The sequence below is a fragment of the Podarcis bocagei genome (assembly GCF_964188305.1).
Source record: "Podarcis bocagei genome assembly, chromosome: 16".
Classification (NCBI taxonomy): domain Eukaryota; kingdom Metazoa; phylum Chordata; class Lepidosauria; order Squamata; family Lacertidae; genus Podarcis; species Podarcis bocagei.
Window position 1 is genome coordinate 44,441,846 of NC_138142.1, and position 24,754 is coordinate 44,466,599.

At 53.5% G+C, this 24,754-nt stretch overlaps 1 protein-coding gene and 1 long non-coding RNA gene across 2 annotated transcripts in view; one reads left to right on the forward strand and one right to left on the reverse strand.

Annotated features, from left to right (window-relative positions):
• Positions 1-24,428, reverse strand: part of LOC308575331 — a 246,966-nt gene extending 222,538 nt beyond the window's left edge. Inside the window, exon 1 of the long non-coding RNA XR_014002778.1 lies at positions 23,972-24,428. This is a non-coding gene — a long non-coding RNA (uncharacterized lncRNA). The remainder of the gene's footprint in view (positions 1-23,971) is intronic.
• Positions 11,898-24,434, forward strand: CRABP2 (cellular retinoic acid binding protein 2). The gene is made up of 4 exons (XM_081173923.1): positions 11,898-12,316; positions 19,191-19,369; positions 22,694-22,810; positions 23,309-24,434. Exons 1-4 carry the CDS (start codon positions 12,247-12,249, stop codon positions 23,357-23,359), a joined length of 417 nt encoding a protein of 138 aa, XP_081030049.1. The 5' UTR covers positions 11,898-12,246; the 3' UTR covers positions 23,360-24,434.
• Positions 24,435-24,754: the final 320 nt, after the last annotated feature.

Consider the following 24,754-nt stretch of genomic DNA (forward strand, 5'->3'; position numbering starts at 1 on the left):
TCTCTCTCTGAGACCTGGAGAGCCCCTGCCAGTCAGTGTTGAGAAAATGGAGCTAAACGGACTGGCGAGACTGGCTTTTGTTTGTTTTGTGACATTTCTACATCATTTGATCATTTGAAAAGAGCATCTCAAAGCAGTTTGCGGGGGAAACAAGAAAATAAGGAAAAAATTGCAATACTTTAAAATGCACAAAAAGTTCAGATACCAAACACTAAAATGCAAATTGACTTTCTATGCATCTGGATAGGCCTGTCTTAACAATGTTTTGAGTGAAGATGCTGCCACACTAAATGACTGGCTTCTCGCAAATGCAGAAGGAGTCTTACATGGCACCTGCAGGAGTGATGGAAGCTGTCAGGTGGGGCAAGGTGAGTAAAAGGCCTATGATCAGCGGTGCCCAAACTTTTTTCAAAGAGGGCCATATTTGATGCAGTGAACATGCGTGGGGGCCGACCAAAGTTGTTGACCTTTCTTTAGGATTGAAATTGTTGAGCTTTTTTAAGGATTTTACCCCAGGAGATAGACTGCCACAGGGGCCGGATTAAGCCCCCGAAACGGACTTTGGACATGCCTGGCCTATGTTCTTGGGGAAAGGAAGTAACTGTAAGGTTTGGAGGAGATCTGGATTTAGACTGTTGCTTGGACTTGGGGTCTTGTGCCAGTGGGATGACTCTCTTTCCTGAATGCCCTTTGTTATGGCTTCCACAGCCGACGAGGTTCCTCCACTCCTGGCTGGGTATTCCACTCGTAGGAAAAGAGGCCTGTAATTTATCTTGCAGGTAGGCCAGGAAATCTCCAGACTCCGGGAGGATTGAGGTCTGTCTAGACCCAGGATTTAAGGTGTGCTGTTGAAGGTGCCATGCCAAGTCTCAGCAGAGTCGCCCTCTTTAATGCAAGCTCAGCTCCTGGAGCCAAAGAGGAAGAAGAAGCCCCCAAGCAAGGAGGGGAAGGATGGGGCACAGAGAGGAGTGCAGGGGGCCCTGGGGCTCAAGGCTGGATGGCGCCCTGGAGGCCAGAGCAGGGAAATCCCAGTGAGGATCCCACAGGAGGAGGAAAGGAGGAGCTAGAGGGCTGCAGCAGCTCCCCCAAGTGCACTGGGGTTAATTGGACAGCACTTGAGTCTCATGAAGTGCATTGCATGATTTAAGGAGGTAAGGGAAAGGAGTATATTGTCTCCCTGCTTATTTAACTTATATGCAGAATTCATCATGCGAAAGGCTGGGCTAGATGAATCCCAAAACGGAATTAAGATTGCCAGAAGAAATATCAACAACCTCAGATATGCAGATGACTCAACTTTGGTGGCAGAAAGTGAGGAGGAATTAAAGAACTCTTAATGAGGGTGAAAGATGAGAGCACAAAATATGGTCTGAAGCTCAACATCAAAAAAACTAAGATCGTGGCCACTGGTCCCATCACCTCCTGGCAAATAGAAGGGAAAGAAATGGAGGCAGTGAGAGATTTTACTTTCTTGGGCTCCATGATCACTGCAGATGGTGACAGTAGCCATGAAATTAAAAGATGCCTGCTTCTTGGGAGAAAAGTGACGACAAACCTAGACAGCATCTTAAAAAGCAGAGACATCACCTTGCAAACAAAGGTCCGTATAGTAAAAGCTCTGGTTTTCCCAGTAGTGATGTATGGAAGTGAGAGCTGGACCATAAATAAGGCTGATCACCGAAGAATGGATGCTTTTGAATTCTGGTGCTGGAGGAGACTCTGGAGAGTCCCATGGACTGCAAGAAGATCAAACCTCTCCATTCTGAAGGAAATCAGCCCTGAGCGCTCACTGGAAGGACAGATCCTGAAGCTGAGGCTCAATACTTTGGCCACCTTATGAGAAGAGAAGACTCCCTGGAAAAGGCCCTGATGTTGGGAAGGATGGAGGGCGCAAGGAGAAGGGGACGACAGAGGATGAGGTGGTGGGACAGTGTTCTCGAAGCTACCAGCATGAGTTTGACCAAACTGTGGGAGGCAGTGGAAGACAGGAGGGCCTGGCGTGCTCTGATCCAGGGGGTCACGAAAAGGCGGACACGACTAAACAACAACAAGGAGGAATGCTCCATTGGAGGTTTTTTAACTGATGTTGGATGGACACCTGTCAGGGATGCTTAATTGATTCCTTCATTGCAGGGATTGGACTAGATGATCCCTGAGGTCATTTTCAACTCTGCAATTTCCCAGTTTTATGCAAGGCAGCCACAGAGAGGGAGAAGGGTGTCTTTTAAAGAAGTGGGTGGAGTCCTCGCAAGGAGTGTTGTTTATTGGGGAGACAGGGGGTTCAGCTGCTCTGCGCAGGCCAGAGGGGTTTGTCAGGAGACTTCTGCCTGCTCCCGGCTCAGCCGCTCTCGTGGGGGGGAGGAGGTAGCGGCTAAACATTTGAATCCTGGTGTCCATGTGAGCTACATTGAGCTGAAAACACCCACTTGGGGGTCTCAAATGACACCCCAGCAAATGGAGGGAGACTTTTGTGAGATAAGTCTTGTAAGCGATGCTTCTCGGATGGAAGCAGTATTTGTTCTGGTGTGTAGTGGTGTGTGTGTGTGTGTGTGTGTAGAGGAATTGTGTGTCCGTCTCCCCCCCCCCCCCAGCCCTTTGCAAATCTTTGGTGACAGCTCTGCTCTCAAGGCTTAGGAGGAACACAGAGAATCCGCATCCAGGCCCAGAGGTGTCTGCTGCTGGGCCCCCTTCTCACCCCACACCCTCATTCCTGGGGGATTAGGCACAGTTTGCAGGGTTGGGGGGGGAGATCCTGTGTCACAAAATTGCCCAAACATGCATGAAGAAGGTAGGGGGGTGGGAGAGAGAGAGAGAGAGAGAGAGAGAGAGAGAGAGAGAGAGAGAGAAGGGGATTATTCTTGGAGCTGGCAGAGGTTTTTTTTTGGGGGGGGGAGACAGGTGACACCTCCTTGCCCCTCACAAAACACCAGGACTGGAAAGTCTAGATTCTCTGGAGAGAGAGAAAAGAGGATGCCCCCCCCACATCCCCCATTTGCCATTTTCTCTGATTAGCCACTAGTTGGGGGGGGCTACTTCAAGGTCTGGCGAGGGACCATTCAGCCACGGTTGCCCCCTGCCTCCCCCATCTTGGAGCAAAGCCCAAAAGAGCAGCAAGACTTGATCCTGCTCTGAATAGGGCCCTCACCCCCCCCCATTTGCCTTCTTTCCCTTTTAACTCTAACATAAGCAGTTAATCGTCTTACCTCGTCCCAAATCCAGAGCCAAAGTAAACTTTGCACAACAGAATAAAATTCTCTCCCTCTCTCCTATTTCCCTGTGAATGTCAGATATCACAGGCAGAGAGCAAGCCGTCTTGGCGGAGAGGAGGCTGCGCTGCTCACCCTTCGGCTGGCATCTCCTGGCACCCGCTGGGCACCAAGTCATTTGGGCTCTGAAACAAAGACGGGAAGCAGCGGATCAGTTGCCTCAGTTGTCCATCTGTCCTTCCTTCCTTGCAAAATTGACAAGGACAAAGGACTTTGCTGGCTGGTGCAGTCAATTCCACTGCTCTCTTGAGTCTTCCAGGAGCTTAGTGTGTGTGTGTGGGGGGGGGGGTGATTCCACTGATAGGAATCAGAAAAACAGGGTCCTATAAGAAAGCTTCCTCTTCCTCCTGATAGGAAGCTCTCCTAGAATCCTAGGCTTGGAAGGGGACTCCAAGGCTCATCTAGTCCACCCCCTGCAATGCAGGAATCTCAGCCACAGAATCCCTCACGGACGGCCACCTGATTCCTGCTTAAAAACCTCCTTCCACTGCTAAACAGATCTTACCATCAGAAATTTATTCTCTGGAGCAGCAGAAAGCAAGCTGGCTCCAAATCCCATGATGCAGCCCTTCAGATATTTGAAGGCGGCTCTCAGGTCCCCTCTCCATCCTCTTGGTCGTTCTCCTCTATGCACCTTCCAGTTCGTCTTATGCAGAGTCTGACCACTGGTTCATCCAGCTTAGTATTGTCTGCACTGACTGGCAGCAGCAGGGGATCTCCAGGGTTTCAGACAAGCTGAGGATCCGACAAATCCGTGGAGGAGGAGAGGGCTATCAATGGCGACTTGCCAGGATGCCTGTGCTTTGTCCCCACAGGCACCCATGCTTCCAAACGCCAGTTTGTTGGGTCCTGATCCCCTGGCCCAAAGGAGGGCTCCTGGGAGCGGCTGGGTGCAAGGAGACCAAAGAAGGGTGTCCAAAACTCCAGAGGGATCAGTTCTAGTGCCTTAATAAATAAAGGCATGGTCTTGCATCAAATCAGCCGGCCAGGTCTCCCGGCCTTTAGAGACACAGGATGCACAGCACAGCAAAGAGGCGGCATGTCTGCACCCAAGCAAACTTGCCTACGTCTTTATACACCAAGCAGTATCTGTCACTTTGGCCAGGACTTCCCATCGCCTTCACCTGCCCAGATGAGGGCAAGGGGCAAGCAGCCAAATCTTACAGATTGCTCCCCTTTCTGGGCTCAGAGCACCGCAAGCCCCATCAGAGCCGGCCCATTAATGAATCTAAACATATATGAGAGCATTGCTACAAAAACTACCTGTTAATTGTGGGGTTATCTTGACCGCTAGGATGGCATTTGCAGAGTTTCCGGAACAGTTTGCCTTTGGTTCAACGAGGGTCTCCCATAGGGAACAGGATGCTGCAGCAGATAGACCACTGATCCAACTGCAGCCCCTTCTGGTGCCCTTGTGGAACCTCCAGGTCCAAAGGCAGTCCGCCTGGATTCCCGCGTTCTCAGGGGCATTTGGCCACCGGGAGAGCACGATGCGGGACTAGAGCTCTACAGCTGTATGCTTCTGTGAGCTTGCCAGCAGATGGCTCCGTTCCTGAGTTCCTGGGTGGCTTCCTTCCCCTGCTTTCCTGCCCCAGGCCTGGCCCTGCCCCAGGGCACCACTGCGGTGATGCCGCAGCCTCGATGCCAGCCTCCTCTCTCTCTGCCAGCTGCTGCCAAGACGAGACTCCTTCCAAGAGCCTCTTCTCCCGCTTGAGTCTCCCTTTTCCAGCCTGACAGGCCCAGCCGGCACAGCAGAGGGCAACTCCCAGCAGAGCTGGATCCGTCTCGCTCCATCTCCCTGAGGCCTCCCAGAGTCAGCTGTGTTGGGCCCAGGAGGTGCCAGGCAGGGACCCCACAGTGAGGGCAGGGGCAGCAGGGGCAGGGGCAGGTATGGCTGGCATCCGGCAAGCAAGGGGCCTCGTCTGTCACACCCTCCTCTGTCCTCCAGGCTGTCAACATTTCGCAGGAGGGATTTTAGGGCAATTGTCGGTTTGTGCAATAAAAGTGGATTACAACCTCCGTGGTGCAAGAAATCCACCTTTGAAAACAAACAGGCTTTTGTGGTTAGTGAAGGGATGGGGAAGAGCACTGAAAGGCGTGGGGTGAAGAATCACCTTAGTGGGAAGGCGGGTCAGCATCCTGCAAGCAACTCAGAACAAACGCTTGTGAAGATCAGATCCAGTCTGACCTCCCTGCAAGCTTTGTACAACAAATGCAATGCAGGGGGTTGGGCTAGATGACCCTTGGTGTCCCACCCACCTTTACAGTTCAGTGATTCTGCAGAAGAGGAATAAACAGGCTGCCTGGAGGAGCCCAGAGTCTTCCTCTGCAGCCCTGGGGACCTCAGACCCGCCAACTGTTCCTATTTTCCAAAGACAGTCCTGGATTTACAGAAGCCATCCCGGTTTCTGATTTGATCCTGGAGTGCCCTGCTTTTCCTTAGGACGTCCCTGTTTTCATCAGAGAAATGTTGGAGGGTATGGGGAATGCCAACAGAGGGGTGAAAAATGTGTGGAGGAGAGGATTGCCAGGGTGGTGCAATCTCTTGAGGAAGATTCCTGCATTGTAAGGTAAAGGTAAAGGGACCCCTGACCATTAGGTCCAGTCATGGCTGACTCTGGGGTTGCGGCGCTCATCTCGCTTTATTGGCCGAGGGAGCCGGCGTACAGCTTCCGGGTCATGTGGCCAGCAGGACTAAGCCGCTTCTGGCGAAGCAGAGCAGCGCACAGGAACGCCGTTTACCTTCCCGCCAGAGTGGTACCTATTTATCTACTTGCGCTTTGATGGGCTTCCGAACTGCTAGGTTGGCAGGAGCAGGGACTGAGCAACGGGAGCTCACCCCGTCATGGAGATTCGAACCGCTGACCTTCTGATCAGCAAGTCCTAGGCTCTGTGGTTTAACCCACAGCGCCACCCACATCCCATACTCCTGCATTGTAGGAGGTTTAATTAATTAATTGGATTCTGCAGCCTCTTCTTAGCTATTCAGTTCTTGAGAGAGCCAGAGGATGGGTCCCGCCAGCTCAGTATCAACTGCACTGACTGGCAGTGTCTCCCTGGGGATTTTCCCCAGCTCTGCTTGGAGATGTCCAGGGTTAAAATGGGGGCATTTTGCATGCCAAGCTGAGCTCTGGCCCTCCCCCTTGAAGTAAAGTAAGAAGAGTCCAGTCCTCGTGGTTCTGATTAAAGACCTGGTTTAAGGAGGAATGAGGGAAGCTTCCTGAATCAGAGTCAGACCACGGATCCATCTATCTTCCCTGCTGTTCCCCACCACCACTGGCAGCAGTGGGATCGCAGGGATCCAGGGCATTAATCCCAGGTCTCTCTGCAAAAGCTGAAAGCCATATATCCTTTTTAATATGCTGCTTCTCTGTCAACTTAATGTAGCAACATCGTCATGGACAGCACACGCTCTGTTGCCCTTGTTTAGCTGTTTGATTGCTTTCCTAACTGTGCACAACTCTTCCAAATTCAGATTTAATAGCAATTTGAAAGGAGGCAGTGAGGAAGTTGCTGGATTCATCACAGGTCTGCTTCAGGGTGACCGTGAAGCAAAACGAAAAATGGGAGAGAAAAGAAGAAACTGGAGGGAGGACAGAGAATTGAAAAAACAAGACTGCCCTTCCTGGCAGTCTGTCATCTGCCAGGGATTCTTGAGTTGTGGTACATGTATTGCAGAGGGCTGGACTAGATGGCATTTGGGTGTCCCTTCCAACTCTACAATCCTAAGATTATTAAGAGGAAGCAAGGTGTGTGTGCGTGTCACGAGTCTCTGGGTGCCAGATGAATCTCGGGTTGCACCCGGGGCCACAGGGACAGATGTAATCTGATGGCTCCCTCCCTCCCTGTGTCGCCTGCGCTGGGCTGTGGAAGCTCTGATGTCACTGCAGATTCTTGTGCCCTTTCCAGGCTGCTCCTCCATCTGCTTTTGTGGAGATGATCCCCCATGACTCCGGAGAAAGCAGCAACATCCCTGCCAGCATTACTCAGACACCCTTGTGGTCAGCCCTGCATTCTCTCCTCTGTTGATTATTCCTATTATTATTCCTATTTTTATTATTAACTCCTTCAGGCTCCGTCATCCCCCTGGGAAAGTCGGAGAGAGAAAACGGCTTATCTCCCCGCCTAGCCCAAAGCGGGATTATTAAATCCACCAGACAGACAAACCTTTCTTACGGCAGCTCACCTGGTGATCTACTTGGGCATGTGGAAACAGGCTGCCCTCTGGGAGGAAGCTGAACAGCCCAGGCAGGCAGGCAGGCTGAGAGACGAGGAGGAGGAGGAACCTGGCTGCATCGAAGGTTTCCTAAAGGGCAGGTGAGTTAAAATCAAAGCCACCGGCCTTGTCGAAGTCTCCTTCTCCTGTGGCAGAGGGCCCCGGCGGGCTCTTGCTGCCTCCCTTCTCGAGCGGCAAGGGGCCCTGGCGTGGAGAAGGCGGGTAGAGAAGAGTTTCCCCTCCCCTCTGCATGCATAACTTTATTTGTATCCCGCCTGCCATAATTCAGCCCATGCTCAAGGCTGCTTCCATGCATAATAAAGGTAGTCATAAACAATAAACGAAACATCAAACGTGCTCAATTAAATAACAATTTCCACATAAATCACCATAAGATCTAAGATAAAGATACAAGGATTAAGACTGATAATGGCAACGTGTCTGTTCAGCAGCCTCAGCATTTGCAGCTGGAGTCAGTCCGGGCCCCGTCCTCCCAAGCCAGGTGGGAAAAGGCCTGCGAGGCAGGGAGAGGGTCTTCCAAACTCCACAATGGCCAAGATGGTCACTAGAACTGGTGGACATCCACGGACGCTGAACGTTGGCAGATTCAGGGTGGATAAAAGGAAATCCTTCTTCATGCAGCGCATCCTTAAACTGTGGAACTCCCTCCCACTGGAGGCAGTGAGGGCCACCAACTTGGGTGACTGTGAAGAGGGCTGGACAAATTCATGGAGGCGAAGGATGTCAGAGGCAGCAATAGATCTGGATACCAGTTGCGGAAACGCGCAGGAGGGGAGCCTTGCTCTTGGGCAGGTTTCCATGAGCATTTGGTCCCCTTTGGCCTGATCCAGCAGCCGGGTTCTGCTTATGTCCTTGTGGAGCCTCCAGGTCCAGAGGCAGTCCATCTCAATCCTAGATTCTTAGGTGCATTTAAGCGCTGTGAGATGAGGCTGCTGGGCTCGATGGGCTCCCTTTGGCCTGATCCAGCAGCAGCCAGACTCTTCTCAGTGCGGGAGAAGCACCCTTTCAGGGCTTGATGAGGTTCATCTTCCTGGCAGTACAAAGTGTTTCCATTGTGCCGGAAAATTGCCTTGGGACTCAATATCCAGAACTGGTGTGTGCTAAACTTTGGGACTTGGCAGTGTAACGGAGAAACTGACACACTCCCCTTAAGGCAGCAAGGAAACCCGGTCGTGGCAAACTCCTTGTCAGCAACTTGGAGTGAAGGTATCTCTTTTATTAATTATGAAGATGATGAGACACGCATAGCAACCAGGTGTGCCCACGTAGGGGACCTATAGAAGTTTCCTTCAAAGACATCACAACATTTGCCTAGAGTTAGGGGCCATGACTTTAAAGAGAAAGTGTCTAGATGAGGGGAAGGAATAGTCCCGCTCTGTTCTGCCTTGGTCAGACCCCAGCTGAAATCCCGGGTCCAGTTCTGGGCACCCCAGTGGAAGAAGGGCATGGGAGCTGGAAGGAGGGTGGGAGGCTGAGATGATCAAGGGTCTGGAAGGCAAGAGTTGCGAGGAGCCGTTGTGGGTGTTTAGGCTGGAGAAGAGAAGTGACAGGATAGCTGTTTTCAAATATCTCAAGGGCTGCCCCAAGGAAGATGGAAGAAGATTCTTTTCTGCTGCTCCAGGGGGGACGACCCAAACCAATGGAATCAAATGACCAGCAGCAAGAATATTATTGGCACAAAAATGGAAGCAAGAAGAATTACTGACGAAAGAAGAATGGTGGATGAAATTGATGGACTATGCAGAACTGGATAAATTAACAGGAAGGATTCGAAACCTGCGGGACCAGAGATTCTTAGAAGACTGGAGTAAATATATGAACTATTTGAAAAGTAAGTGTGATGAACAGATTATGCTAGTAGGATTGCAAGAGGTTTTGTAAGGAGGACTATTTGAAATATTGCAAGAAAGACTCTGAGGAGAACTATTAGTTAATGAAGGATAATAGAGAAATCAAGAAATGCAGAATAAGTGATAAAGAACGGAAAATCATCAGAGGTGTTGATGGAAGTCTAAAATATTGTATAAGAAGTTACGTTATAAGATTGTTGGAAATGATATGTTAAAAAAAACTAATAAAAATGTGTGTGTGTGTGTGTGTGTGTGTGTGTGTGTGTGTGTGGAATCAAATGACAAGGAAGGCGATTCCAACCAAACATCAGGAAGAACTTCCCGGAGCAGTTCGAAGGGGGAGTGCATCATTTCTTCAGAAGGTGGAGGACTCTCCCTCCCTGGAGGTTTTTAAGCAGAGGTTGGGGGGCCATCTGTCCTGGGTGATCTGGTTGAGATTCCTGCATTGCAGGGGTCGGACTCAGTGACCCTCGGTGTCTCTTCCATCTCGGCAGTTCTTTTCTTTTAAAGGACTGAGCTCCCTAAATGGCAGAGGCCCCAAGCAGAAACCCGTTCCTCCTCACCTGTCCCAGAAATTCTGTATCATAGTGCATGGGCAATGTGTTTGGTTCCATCAATGCTGTATATGTCATTTTGGAAGATTATTTCTTGCTTTTCTTATGATAAAAGTTATTTTAAAAAGGGGGGGGGAGGCCTGATTTCACACAGGTCTCATATCCACCCTGTGACTTCCTCAGATTTTTAATCCCAGGTGTGCCCAGACCTGAAGCTGAAATAATTCCCATTCCTCATAAAGTGGAAATGTCCCAATCCTAATGAGAAGCCCCTCCCACCATTGTGTCTGGGAGTTTAGCAGGAGTTCCTGGGCCTCAGGCGCGAGTCCAGGAGTCAGCCCTTCCGCAACCTGAATGTTGTAGTCTCAGCAAGTCTGCTTTCTGATTCATTGCTTGGGTTAATTTGACTTCCCTTAATGTAATGTTCTACGTTCGTTAATTGCTTTAAATTTGGGGCGGGGGCACTTTGCTGAATGAGCAACAGTTAGATTAATTGTTGCATCTAAATTAATTCCTCACTCCTGGCACAGAAATCAATTTTTTTTCATGGGTATGTAGTTTGCATGTGTGTGTAATCGATAGATGGCACAGCTTTGGGGGAAGCGACACACCATCACCTCCACTGAACATTCAGGATTTCAAGATCTATCAACGGAAAGGGGGGGGGGGAGTATGAAAACCAGTTTTCTTTCTTTCCCCCATTAATTTCCCGTTTCCCATTGGAAGGACCCTCCGCAGGTTGCGCAAATATGTGGATTGATGCCAGATGTTTGCACTTTTATCATGTGCAAAGCAACTGAGAAGATTTCTGCTTTTTCTGAAATGGGGAGGGGGAGCTGGCCCTTATAGATTTTGATTTTAATTGCTCTTGCACATATATTCTACCGTTCTCGCCCAGAAGTCCATGGTTTCCTGCCTCCTCATTTAACTCATCGCAACAACCCTGTGAGGTAAGTTAGATTGAGAGGCAGGGATCGTGGGGCTCAAGGTCACACCAAGTGGAGATTTGAACCCACATCTCCCAGGTCCTAGTCTGACCCTCTAGCCATTGCCCCCCCCCGGGTCTCCCTGCAGGTGGGCTTCCTGAAGAGGAAGGGCATCTGAGCCTAAATCTGATATGCATATCCCAGAGCAGCTGACAAATGTGGTGGATAAGAAAGTTGCTGCCCTATGGATTTACATTCTAAGAAGACATGGCAGAAAAGGAAAAGGGATTTGGAGGGAGGAGGAAAAGGAAACTCGGGCACTATTTATTCCCTTTCTTTGGCTGCGTATGCACCATACAGTTAAAGCACAGTCCCCCACCCAGCAAAGAATCGCAGGGACTGTAGTCTAATCCATAAAGAGATACGATTTCAGCACCTTGATCTGTGATCCCTGCATTTCAGGGGGTGGACTAGATGACTCACGAGGTCCCTTCCACTCCTACAATTCTATGGCGCCCCCGGAGGACCTGCTCCAGATTTGCAGCCACATGGACCCCCACCCCTTTGTCCTGGCTTCATTCCGTGGTCTTCCCCTCTCCACCCACGAGACGAGATCCACTTTGCCAGCAGGGGCTAACGCCAACCGGGCCCTGGTCGTAGAATCGTAGAACTGCAGAGTTGGCACTTGGCAGGGACCCCCAAGGGCCATCTAGTCCAACCCCTTGCCGTGCAGAAATCGCGGCCATCTTCCTTTCCCAGAAACAGGCCCCGTCAAAACAGATGCCTTAGACGCTATTTATTCTGGAAGCAGATGCCGAGGGTGTGGGAGCGCAGAGAGTTCGCTAAAGTTCAGAAGGCGGAGGCAGGAGGCTAGTCCTCCAGCTTCCTAGGGAGAGAACTCGCAGGCAGCCAGGTAGCAGCCCAGCAGCCCCGGCCCAAGAGAAGGGGGGAAGCGGGCTTTGGGGAGGGCTGTTCCCCTCCTGCTGTGGGGCAGGGTCAGTCAGCGGGACCCAGGTGGGTCTGGGAAGGGGCGGGGCAGTGGAGGGGGTGGGATCACGTTGCTCCGGCCCCCCCTCCCCTAGGCCTGGTTGGGGCAGAGAGGGAGGGGCCAGGCGGAGCAGAGGAGGGAGAAAAGGCTGCGAAGGGGAAGCGAGAGAGACCGCGCAGCACCGGACCCCCGTCGCTCTCTTTCATTCGCACCATCCCTCCATCCTTTCTCTGCGGGAGCAAAACTCCGCGCGGGAGGGCCTCGATCCGCCGGAGAGGCGACGCAGCAGCAGCAGCGCCCTCGCTTTTGGCTCCGGAGGCTGCTCGCTTCCTCCGAGGGAGCCGAGAGTCCCACCTGCGCGCCGCGCCTCCCTCTCCGCCTGCCGGCCGGTCTCCCGACGCTGCTGCCGCTCCCGCCGCCCCAAAATGCCCAACTTCTCCGGCAACTGGAAGATGAAGAGCTCGGAGAACTTCGAGGAGCTGCTGAAGACTCTGGGTGAGTCTGGTGCCCGAGGAGGAGGAGGAGGCTTATTTCTGGGAAGGGCTGAGTCCAGCGCCTAAGAAATAGCCCATGACGCAGCGCTGCTCCCGCGAAAGCGGCTCTATTTTCCCTCTATATTTAGACCCCTGTCTGGATGCGTGTGTTCCCCCCCCCCCCGGCAGGGGCGCGCGCGGAGGCCACCTTTAACAGAGTGGGGCTTTCCGGATGGCTCCAATATTTGGATCCGGGCGTATGTGGAGTGGGAGCCGCCTTCTGGATCCCGGCATCTCAGCGGGCTGGACTAGATGACCCATGGGGTCCCTTCCAGCTCTGCAGCCTTAAAACCTGCTGTTTTTCGATAACCTGGGGGGGCGGGAACATAAGCTGGAGAGATAGAAGAGGTCTGGCGCGCCCGTGGCTCCTGCTTTCTGAAGGATGTGGGGCTGTTTGGGGTCGGGCGCCTGAGGTTCCCAATGTGCAGCCTTGGAGGATATTATTGGGGTGGGGAAGAGAAGGGGGTGCAGTTGGGAGCCTTAATTTGAATGCAGAGGGAGAAACTCCCATTTCGGAGTTTCAGCGTGTTCACGCGTGTTTAGAAGAACGCACCCGCCTCCGCCTCCGTGTCCCGCGCCGTCACCCCAGAAGCAAAGTGCGGGGGCGTCTGGGGTTCCGCTTCTTGCGGGAAGGAGAAGCCACCGGATTTTGTAACGTGTGAACAGCTGTAAGGACCACCCTGGTGGGTCAGGCGGAGGGCGGCTCCTCTCCTGCCAGCCTAGGCGGATGGACCGGGGAGCGCTGGTGGGCTTCGACCCAGTGGAATTGAACCCCACTTAGCCTGATGGGACTTGAACCCCACTTAGCGGGGGGGGGCGTGGCGGGAGGCAGGAGGTCCCCTCCTCGACTGTGTCTCTCACAGGAACGGCAACCCCGGTTTATCCTCACGACAGCCCCGCGAGGGAGGGAAGCGCGGCTGAGAATTTGCATTGCCACTCCGGAGGAGTTTGCCATTTGGGGACCCCTGAGACACCAGGATAGAAAGCGCACCCCCCCGCCCCTCTGGGCAATTCTATTAGAGAAAGGGGCTTTTTTAGCGCTGCTGCCCCCCTCCCACTGTGTAACCATGGTAGGTCTTTCCTTTTCGACAATGGCTCTGCAGGAGACCCATATATTACCCTTTTGTATAGAGAATTGAGGGGAGAGGCATCCATCCACTGCCATTAGTCTTGATAGCTCTGGTAGAGCCCCCAGGGTCAGGAGCAGTCTACCTCAGACTGCTAATCCAAAGTAGCAGGCAGGGCAAGCAGGATGCTGGGCTAAATGAGCCCCCCCCTCCTTTTTAGCACGGCTCCTCCCTGCCCCCACCATCTCAGCACTTGTTTAAGTTTTGCAGCAGGAATTTCACAATCCATGTTTGTTTGTTCTTAAGGCTGACCAACCATTTGTTTTATTTAAAAATGAGATTTTGATTTGATGGGTTGAGGCGAACTGACCGTCTGGGCCTTTCCTAGGATTCCACCCCTGCCCCCCCCCCCAATAAAATCCTCATAATCCCATTTTGCCTGTCCTCTGACGTGGCCGGCTGAGTCACCCCTGGATGCCTCTGGAAGGGTTTGGAAGCCGGAGGGAAACTCAGGACTCCGAGGGGGGAAATGGCAGATCCCTGGAAGCGGTTGTGTGTGCAAAGGGCTCGGCCCTTTTGGCATTGCCTGAGAGCCATCTGGGTCTCTGGGCGCCTCGTGGCAGGATTGCAACCTTGCAGAATTGTGAAGACCCCACTACCCAGCCAGTCTCCTGCTGGACAGGATCCACAGTGGGGCAGGGCAGTTCTGGCCAATGCACCTTCTCAGGGGTGGCTTCCCCCTGCCCCCCACCCCCACAAAAGGCACGTTGTATCCCCTTTAGAGTGCAGCTCCTGAAAACAAAAAGGTTGCTGTGAACATAAGAACAGCTTGCCGGATCAGGCCCCTGGTCCCTCTAGCCCAGATTGCTGCCCTCACAGGGGCTGAAAAGTTGCCTGTGGGAAATCGGCAAGTAGTTCCTTCCATCTGGGATTATTCAGAAGCATTACAGAACACAGTCATCCTATGGTGAGGGCAAGGAGCTGCTTTTGGCCGGTTGAGGAGGTTGGAGTCTCTGCACCTCAGCAGGAGCTTGAGCTGCTCCCCCAAATCCCTCGGGGGAACACATAGGTCCCTGGAAGCCAGCGCTCTGAAGCCGGAAGCAAGGAAGCCAAGATCATCATGAGAAATGGGAGTTGGATAGGAAAGAATTCCTAGTTCTGTCCCAGTGAGTTGGAGATTCAGAAATCCACTTTGTCTCTGCAGGAGAAACAGACAAAGGAGAGGGATCTCCTCCCAGAATGGGATCAGGAGGTTGGCAGCCCCAGGTGTATCTGCCTAGTGTTTGAGGACAGGTCAGAAAGATGGTCTCAGAAGCTTGGAGGTTCTTCTTTCTCTCTCTCTCTCCCTCCCCATCTCCTTTGCAGGGGGTGGGCTGGATGACCCTCGGGAGTCCCTTCCAGCTCCATAATTCTATGATTCTTTCTCCCCACGGCTTAGTGTAAGACAGGGGTAGGCAAACTAAGGCCCGGGGGCTGGATCTGACCCAATCGCCTTTTCAGTCTGGCCCGCAGACAGTCTGGTAATCAGCGTGCTTTTACATGAGTAGAATGTGTCTTTTATTTAAAATGCATCTCTGGGTTATTTGTGGGGCATAGGAATTCGTTCATTTCCCCCAAAAAAATATAGTCCGGCCCCCCACAAGGTCTGAGGAACAGTGGACTGGCCCCCTGCTGAAAAAGGTTGCTGACCCCTCGTGTAAGCTGAGCTGCACCCCAGCATTTCCAACAGAAGGAGGTCCCGGGTGCAACTTTCGCTGGCAGCATCTCCAGGTAGGGCTGGGAACCTGCCTAAGAACCTGCAGAGAAGGCACCGCTGCCAGTCTGTGCAGGCAATAGCAGCCTAGATGGCGTGACTTCAATATAGCTTCTTATGCCCCCATTTAAAATGGAACATAATGATCTGGAACCATAAGAACAAGGACCTTCATTCCTTAGTGGCAGGGCACCCGCTTTCTTTGCAGGCGGCCCCGGGTTCAACCTCAGAAAGGCCTGGGGAGAATAAACTCTTCCTGAAACCCTGGACACCCGCTGCTGGCAGCCAGTGTAGACAGTGCTGAGCTGGATGGGCTGATTTCGTACGACTCTGTTTCTTTTGCTCTTGCGACTGGATCGGTCTGCTCCCGAGGAGTTGGTGGAGGGCCTCATCCAGGCCACGTGCCAGGAGTGGCCCGTGCTCTGAGCTGGCCCCAGGGCAGGCCGCTCTTGCATCCCGCCTGCGACGGAGGCCTGCGCACTGCTGGGTTCCCTAGCCTTTGGCTCTGGGCGCCGCAATGACAAATTCCTCCTGAAATAACCTCTTCCCCACCCCAGCGGAGAAGGAGGAGCGGGGCAGGCTTGGCCTCCCCTCCTGCCGCTCTCCTAATAATACTGCCCGATGGGGGCCGGGCCTGACGAAGGGGCCGTGACTGCTGACCCCTGGCGCTCCCTGCCATCTGCCGGGCAGGAGGTTGCGCACACCGCTGGGGGTGGGGAGGTGGCGACAGGCGAGTCGGAGGAGCCTGGGGTGTTTGTCTTTTGAAGCAGCCCCCTGGGATCCAGCCCAGGGAGGCAGCTTAAGGAGGGGGGGCTGGAGGAGCTCCTACCTGGCCCCCAACTCCACAGGACAGCCGATCCAAGGCCTTCCCTCCCCTTCTGCCTCTCTGCAACCTTCTCCCAGCTGAGCCAAGGCAGCCCAGCTGGGAACAGGGAAGGGCTCTCCTGGCACAGCGGTGGGGTGGCTGCTTGGCATGCAGAAGGTCCTGGGTTCGACCCCCTCCGTTTTCTACCCCTGCCCAAGACCCTGGAGAGTTGCTGCCCGTCAGGGGGTGGAGGGGAGGCACAGGCTGCGGTGGGGATGCTCAGCTGTGCTTCTGGGAGCTCTGGGTAGCGACACACAGAATCATAGAAGGGTTGAGTTGGAAGGGACCCCATGGGGTCATCCAGTCCAGCCCCCTGCAATGCAGGAATCGCAGCTGAAGCATCCTTGACAGATGGCCATCCCACCTCGGCTCAGAAGCCTAGCTTGGGTGTGTATCTCTCGCATCCACGAGGCCTAGAAACCTTTAGAAACGAGAGCCTGTGTGTTCGTGTGCCAACAACTGACCTGAATTGCATCTGCAGTGTGGGCTTCAATCTTGGCAGGCGTGAATGAGTGAAAAGTTTAAATCTTTCCATCTCGCTCTGGCTGATGCCATCCTACCTCTCTTGGAAAATCCCTCCGGCTGCATTAGCGGCAGAGATTCCCTTTCCGCCCCCAGCCTCTTTCTCCGGGAACAATAGAGAGAGAGAGAAAGAGAATGGATCTGCCTCGCTCGCTCCTTTCCGAACCCCAGAGACCACCTTGAGGCCCCGTAACTGAAACCCGCTTGGCATGCAATGCTCTGAGCAGGACTTGGGGGGAGGACGAGGCCCTCAAAATCGAGGGGAAGAAAGTGGGGCAACACCTCTCCCCACCCCCCACCCCGCGAGGGAGGCGAATTCCAATCCACCAATTTATTAGTATTTTTCATTTTTTCGTTTTCTCGCCAGGAAAACCTCCTTTCCCTCCCCTCCGATCTCCCTGCGCTGGTCACAGCAAATACTTTCCAGGTTAGGGGGCTTGTGCAACATACTTTGGGATAATTATCACATGCTTATATTTCACTCCTCAGCCCGCCCGCCCCCCCCTTTCCCCCATATCTGAATTATTCGGGCAGAAAGGCTCAGATGTTGGGGAGGGGGAAGCGGGAATCAGCCGGCATGGGGAGGGGGCTGGAATGAGGAAACCGATTTGAGGAGGGGGAGACCTTGGCTGCCAAAGCATTGTTAAATCTCACTCTCTTTTTCCCCACGGAGTAATGGGGCCTGCCTCTCCACCTCGGAGCTGCGTTTTATGGGCATTTTAGCAGCGCAAAGAGGGGGGCTGCTCTCTCTCTCCCCCCCTCTCATTCTCTTTCTCACTGCTTTGAGAGGGCCTGGGACCCCAGGGGGTCATCCAGTCCAACCCCCTGCAATGCAAGAACCCCAACTAAAGCACCCCTGGCAGGTGGCCGTCCTCTAACCCTCAGTCATATGAGGGTCACGGAGAGGCAGGGCTCCAGGTCCTTCAAAGCTGGTTTTTATTGGAGCAGGGCAAAGATTTCTCTTCCCTACCAACCTCACCAGTTGCACAACGGCCTGCCAGTGGCTGCAAGAACACAGGAGCCCAGGTGCTTTACCAGGAGTAAGGGGGCCCATCTATTCTTGCCTCCTCTTCTCACAGCGGCCACGCAGATGCCTCTCCTGGGAAACCCGCAAGCAGGATTCGAGGACAAGAAGCCTGGCTAGTAGCTGTCAATTGCCTTATTCTCCTCAGATTTGTCTAACCGTCCCAGTTGGTGCCCATCTATGCCTCCTGCGGGAGGGAGTTCCATAGATCAACTCGGCAATGTGTGACAAAGAACTTTCTTTTCTGTTTCTGGTGCCTCCCAACATTCAGCACCACTGCATGTTCACCCCTTCTAGCAAGAGGAGAGAGGGCGGAAAACTTTTATCCCTCCACTCTCTCCGTGAGAAAACTTTCCTCTCTGCACTCCAGGCCTGGCAACCCCACATGCCAATTTATTTTCCTTTTTAAAAAATCCTTTCTAACATCAGTCTCTCTCTCCCCCTCTCTCTTCATGAGGGCCTTACCCCTGCCACTCCCCTAATAAAATTACAATCTCTGTTCACATCTTGTAATCAGTCTTCGAAAAGGGAAATTTGGCACCGCCTGGACCCTGGAACGCCTCTGGGCTGTGCAATAATATTTCCCTTTGCAATAATTGTTCCCAGAGGCAGGCAGGGAGATGGCTCCCATTTCTCTCTCTCTCCCTGAAAGGGTGAGTTTTCCTACAGCTGCGCCACCTCTGCAGGCAGAACCAGGAAAACAAAGGACTGACTTTGGCTCATTTTTTTCCAAGAGGCTGAATTTGACAATCGGAGCAAAACTCTGAATGACCCATTAATTCAGACAAGCGCCCTCATCTGCCAGCTTCCCACCAATTGCAGGTGCGGTCCTGTGGGTGGTGTAGCCCCATGGGGTTTCAGTGGGGCTACGCCAGTGTAAGCCGATGGAGCCTCTTTTTCCCACGGCGCTTACACTGCTGAGCCATCTCCTTCCTCGCCCGTCTGTTGCACAATTGCACACTTGTGCAAGGTTGTTGTGTCAACGCTGCCTCTGCATGCGTCTCTCTCTCTCTCTCTCTCTGGAAAGCTGTTGCGATGAGACATGGCTGTGGGTGCAAGACTGACTTCCTAGTGACTCAGTCTGACCCAGGAAAATCACGGAAGAAGCAGGCGCACCCAAAATACCCTAAACGTCAGCTGAGTCTGCCTTCCCCAGAGATGGCCAAATTGTGTGCGTTTCAGGAGGGGCTGCCTGTCTCCCTCCTTCTGATTCTGCACCCACAAGACCCTGAGTGCTGCTCTTTCCCACAACCCCCCAAGGAGGGGTTCCCCCCTGAAATTCAATGGGGAGAAAGGAAGAACAGAAGCAAGGGGGTGGGTGAGGTCCCTTTCCGTCCATGCTGTTGAGTTTCCAACTCTCCTGTCTTGGGTGCTCCCCCCCCCCGGCTTGATCCAGCTGCAGGGCTCTTCTAACGTTCTTGTGGAACCTCCAAGTGCAGAGGCAGTCTATCTGAGTTCCTAGGTTCATAGGGGCATTTGGCCGCTGGTGAGAAGAGCAGGCTGGACCAAGTGGGCCCCCTTTGGCCTGATCCATCTGTCAGGCTCTCCTTATGTTCTGCCTCCACCTGCCTTCTCCTCACTCCCTGCTGCCTTGTCTCGTTCCAGGCGTCAATGTCATGCTCCGCAAGATCGCTGTGGCTGCCGCCTCCAAGCCGGCCGTGGAGATCAAGCAGGACGGGGACTCCTTCTACATCAAGACCTCGACCACCGTCCGCACCACCGAGATCAGCTTCAAGATTGGGGAAGAGTTCGAGGAGCAGACGGTGGACGGGAGACCCTGCAAGGTGAGCGGCAGGGAGGGGGGAGGGGGGTCCAGGGGGGTCTGGTGATCCTGCGCTCCAGGCCTGCAGGCCACCCTCTGTCCCCCAAGGGAGAAACAGAACTTAAGACAGAGATCGCAAGGTGGGGGGGGGGAGGTGAGCATCAATTCTCTTCCTTGGTGGGTCAAAACTGGGCTGGATCTGCCTCTCTCCAGCTCCTTTGCTTGACGTCGGCCTTTGGGCCTTGGCAGCCGATACCAGAAGTGCAGAAAGCTCCCTTTGGCCTCGTCACTTTGGGTGCATTTAGCTCAGTGTTGTCTACACTGGCCGGCAGCAGCTGTCCAGGGTTCGAGGAAGAGGCTTTCCCCCCAAACCTCCCTGGAGATGGAGCCTGGGACCTGGCGCATGCAAAGCAGGGACTCTCCAAATGAGCTACAGTGTGTTTACAAATAATACCAGATTCCAGTATGCCTGGTTCAGGATGGATTAAATTGGGGCCATAAGGATAACTTTCTGAGGGTATGAGCTGTTTGACATGGGAACAGACTCCCTGGGAGGTGGCGGGCTCTCCAGCCTTGAAGGTTTTTAAGTTGGGTGCCACCTGTCAGCGATTCTTTAGCCGTGATGCAGGGGGCGGGACTAGATGACCCTTGGGGTCCCTCTCAACTTGACAATCCCACGAGTCTCTGAAACTGTATTGCGCCATTGGCTCATGTAGCTCAGCACTGGCTGGCAGCAGCTCTGTGTGGTTTCAGTCTTGGGATATTCCCCCCCCCCCCTGCAAACACCATCTGGGACTGAACCTGGGATCTTCTGCCAGCAAAGTAGGGTCTCTCTCCCTGAGCTGTAACCCTCCTCCTTTGCCTCTTGGATGCCCAAATCCCCATCCTGCCCTCTCTTGGATGGATCCTGGCTTTGCAAGGGGGGTCCTTTGGGGCTCCCCTAACTCCCGTGTCCAATATTTCTCGGCAAGCCTTTTCTTCCCAGCTGGGCTTTGGCCTGGGAATGGAGGGAGGAGGGCCCTGGACTTTGCTGCACAAAGCAAGGGGGAGGAGACCCCCAGCCCCCTCCCCCAGTTGCTGCATTTCCCCCCTGGGGGTCCGGTAGGGTCCTTTGTGGTCCTGTCCTCTGGCCCCTTTGAGCAATGCCCTTGGAGGTTGCTTGGAGGTTGCAAGGGAGCTCCTTAGGGATCTGAAAGCAAAACTGTCAGCCTCGTAATGCCATGATACAAAAGTGCGACCACATTTGGAAAGCTGTACCGCTCACCTCGAAAAGGATGTTGCACAATTGGAAAAGGTTCAGAAAAGGGCAAGCGAACCGATGGAGAGGATGGAGACCCTCCCCTGTGAAGGCAGGCTGCAGCGTTTGGGACTTTCTAGTTTGGAGAACCTTTTTAGTTTGGTGAAAAGGTGTGAGAGGCAGCCTGATAGAAATTTATAATGTTATGTCTGGCATGGAGAAAGGGAGAGAGAGGAGGGTTTTTTTTCACTCTCTCCCTAAGACCCTGGCCCTACCATCTGCACGCATGTGCCCCCCACCTCTCCTTTGGGAGATGTTAGCCACAATCCACCCCCACCCCATCATTCCTTACGAAATACTACAAAGAATCACAGAATGGCAGGGCTAAGTATCGGCTGAAGCTTCCCTGGCAAGGCCAGCTGACCTCTGCTTCAAAGTCTCCAGCGAAGGAGAGACCACCACCTTCCCAGGCAGACCACCCCACAGTCAAGCAGCTCTTACCCTGAAAAGTTCTCCCTGTTCTTTAGCTGGAATCGCCTTTCTTGCTATTTGAAGCCACGGGTTCGAGTCCTCCCTTCTGGAGCAGCAGAAAACAAACATCATGGTCTTTTATATATTTGAAGGTGGCTGTGAGATCCCCTCTTCCTCTCCTGTTTGTCACGCCAGGCACTCCAAACTCCCTCAACTGTTAGGCACATTGATGCATTTCTTCCCAGTGTGGTGTAGTGGTTCAGAGCGGTGGACTCATCATCTGGTGAACCGGGTTCGCGTCTCCGCTCCTCCACATGCAGCTGCTGGGTGACCTTGGGCCAGTCACACTTCTTTGAAGTCTCTCAGCCCCACTCACCTCACAGAGTGTTGGTTGTGGGGGAGGAAGGGAAAGGAGGGAAAGGAGATTGTTAGCCGCTTTGAGACTCCTTAAAAGGTAAAGGGACCCCTGACCATTAGGTCCAGTCGTGGCTGACTCTGGGGTTGCAGCGCTCATCTCGCTTTATTGGCCGAGGGAGCCAGCGTACAGCTTCCAGGTCATGTGGCCAGCAGGACTAAGCCGCTTCTGGCAAACCAGAGCAGCGCACGGAAACACCATTTACCTTCCTGCCGGAGTGGTACCTATTTATCTACTTTGACGTGCTTTTGAACTGCTAGGTTGGCAGGAGGAGGGACTGAGCAACAGGAGCTCACCCCGTCATGGATTCAAACCGCCAACCTTAAGGGAGTGAAAGGCGGGATATCAAGTCCAACCTCCTCTTCTTCCCGCCAACCAGCTTGGCGCTGAGCAGCCTTACTGGGCCTCTGCACTTTGGGCCCAGTTGCCTTGGAGCAAACTTGTTTTCTGCTGCTCTGCTGGGCTGGACCTGAAGCAACAGATTCAAATGGCAAGAAAGGAGATTCTGACTAAAACCTGGGAAGAACTGTCTGGTGGTGAGATCCATTTGGCAGCGGAGTGGATACGACCTCGGAAGGTGGCGGACTCTCCTTTGTCTGAGGCTTTTAAGCAGATGTGGGGTGGCGCCTGTCCCATGTGCTTGAGCTGAGATCCCTCATTGCAGGGGGTTGGCTAGATGACCCCTGGGAGTCTCTTCCAACTCTACAATTCCGTGATTTCTCTAACCAGTATGTCGTGTTCTCCTTGGCAACAGCTCTTAACATGCACCTCTCCATTTATTTATTTATTTGCCAGAGGGAAGGAGGACGATATTCTGACCTCTGAGCAATTGCATCTTGAGCCTCCGCTCATTTTCATCAGGGCTCCCAAGGCAGCAGGTCGGCTCCCCTTTATCGATAATAAATGCTGAGGACCATGACGGAGATGATTTAGATCCCCAAAGGACTTGGGGGCTGCCAGCTCCCTTTTTCCACCAGCTGCCCCCCTTCCCCTTCCTGGCCGGCCCTTTGGAGATGATGGATGGAGCTGTCAGCCTAAATTGGGTGGGGGGAGCCAGTTGCCCTCGTCCAGCTCCGGCTGCCTGCCGAGTGACAAATGAGCGCCTTTTGGGGGCAGAGGTGGGGGTTTGGATGGGGAGGGGGTCAGCCCTTTGTCGGCTGCTGGCAGGCTCCACATCTCACTGGCTGGGGGGCTCTTCCTCCTCCCCTTTGTTCTCTCCACAGAGTTTGGCCAAGTGGGAAAGCAACAACAAGATGGTCTGTGAGCAGCGATTGCTGAAAGGTGACGGCCCCAAGACAGGCTGGACCAGGGAGATGACCAACGATGGGGAGCTCATTCTGGTAAGGGAGCCTCCCTCCCACCCTATTCCTGTCCCACCCCCCTTGCAGTTGAGGACACTTGAGCAGGGACACAGGAAAGCGCTTGGCTCCATTTTCTTGACCCTTCCTGGCAAGGTTTATTTGGAGATGTTGTCGGTGAGGATGGAGCCAGGGGCCTTCTACATGCCAAGCAGGGGCTCCGTCACTGGGCTAGACCCCCTTGTGCCTCCTTTGACTTAGAAATTAGGAAATGAGGAACGAGGCCCCTGCAAGTCTTCCTCAGCCCAGGAATTTGGTTTCCAGAACTGAGAGCCAGGTGTGCTGCCTCTCCCCCCACCCAGAGTGAGGCACACAGTCTGTTTCAGGTGGGGTCAGGATGGGGCTGAACACCTTCCCCCCATTTTGCCATCTCCCCGCCAACACCTTCAGGAGGACTGTTGGCAGGATACACGCCCCCCCCTTCTCTTTGGTGTGCCCGTTTTCCCTCTCCTTGATTTCCTCTTTCTTTGTTTTTTCCAGACCATGATGGCCGACGATGTCGTCTGCACAAGGATTTACGTCCGGGAGTGAGCGAGGCCTGCTTGTGGGGTGGCGGTTGGATTTGGGGAGGCAGGGGCAGCAGGGTCCAATGGGCAGGGATCTTCCACTCTGGGTCACGGCAGCCCCACCCCCCCATGCCTGCTCTCCCCATCACCCTTTCACTCTCTGCCCATGCTCAGAGGGTGCTACATGCAGAAAGACTTAAGCAGAGCAGCTGGCTCTTCATCACATTCCCTCCGGCCTGAGAGGGGGCAGGGGGCGGATAAAGCAGGCTCTGTCCTTGTGATGCCCCCCCTGCCCCATCAGAGCAGCCTTTCCCCCCCCCTTCTTCCAGTCTCTTCTGGGGTCCAGCCTCCCTTTTGTCTGCTAAGGGTCCGTGACCCCCACCCCTTCCACCCTGCCGCCCTCGGGATTGCAGACAGAGAATCCCCTTGTTTCAGAATCCGGTCGTGGGATTTGGGATCAGACTGGGGGGAGGTGTGTGCGTGCCAGAGTCCCCCTAGCACTGACCTCTCTTTTCCTCCCTCCTGTGGGCACTAGATGGGATGGGGGGCACAACCCAGTCTCCCCACCCTGCACCTCCCAAGGAAATCCCTGCATTGCTGGGGGTTGGACTGGATGACCCCCGGAGCCCCCTTCCACCTCTTCTCTGCAAGGCTGCCATTTTCCTGGGCCCCCTGACGCAACCCCTGCATTCTGAGCCCCCTCTTGCTCCGCATCTCGGGAAAGGGAACTAGAACCAAACAGGCTGTCCAGGTTTCCATTTCATTTCACGCTGAGCATCTTGACGGCCAGGCCTGCCCTCTGGGCCACCGGATCTCGTTAGCGTCAAAGGTGTAATTTAGCTGAGTGTCACCCACCAAATTGAGGTGCCTTCTTACCTCTGGACCTTCTGTGTTAATTGCTAGGATTTTTAAAAAGTATTTATTTGCTACCCTTGTACTAACAAAAGAAGAAGAAAAAGGATATAACCACTTCCTCCCTCCCCCAAAACAAACCCCCCACCCCCACCTCCCTGTGTGAGCACTGGGTCTCTTGTTCAAAATCCACCTCTTTGATGTTTGCCTTCCTTCCTAATAAATGTCTCATTTAAAAAGTGTCTACATTTTTGTCTGCCTTGCCCTTTTTTCTTCCTTCTTCCTTTTGCTTCCAAAGATACCTGCCCCCCCCCCCCACGAAAAAGGCCATGCACATAAACGGTTCAGTTGCACCCTCAAAATCCAGGAACCTCTGGCATGTTTCACTCAGAAAGTGTGGGGAAGAGAGACCCTCGTTTTTGAAACAAATCTGCTGGTGGTGTTTCTGAGCCCTGCATGTTCTCCAGGGGCTACTAGCCAAGGAGTCTGTGTTCTGCCCAAACTATGGGAGGCAGTGGTGCTTCTGAATCCCAGACTGGGAGAGTGTTGCTGCTGCTGCTGCTGGGAT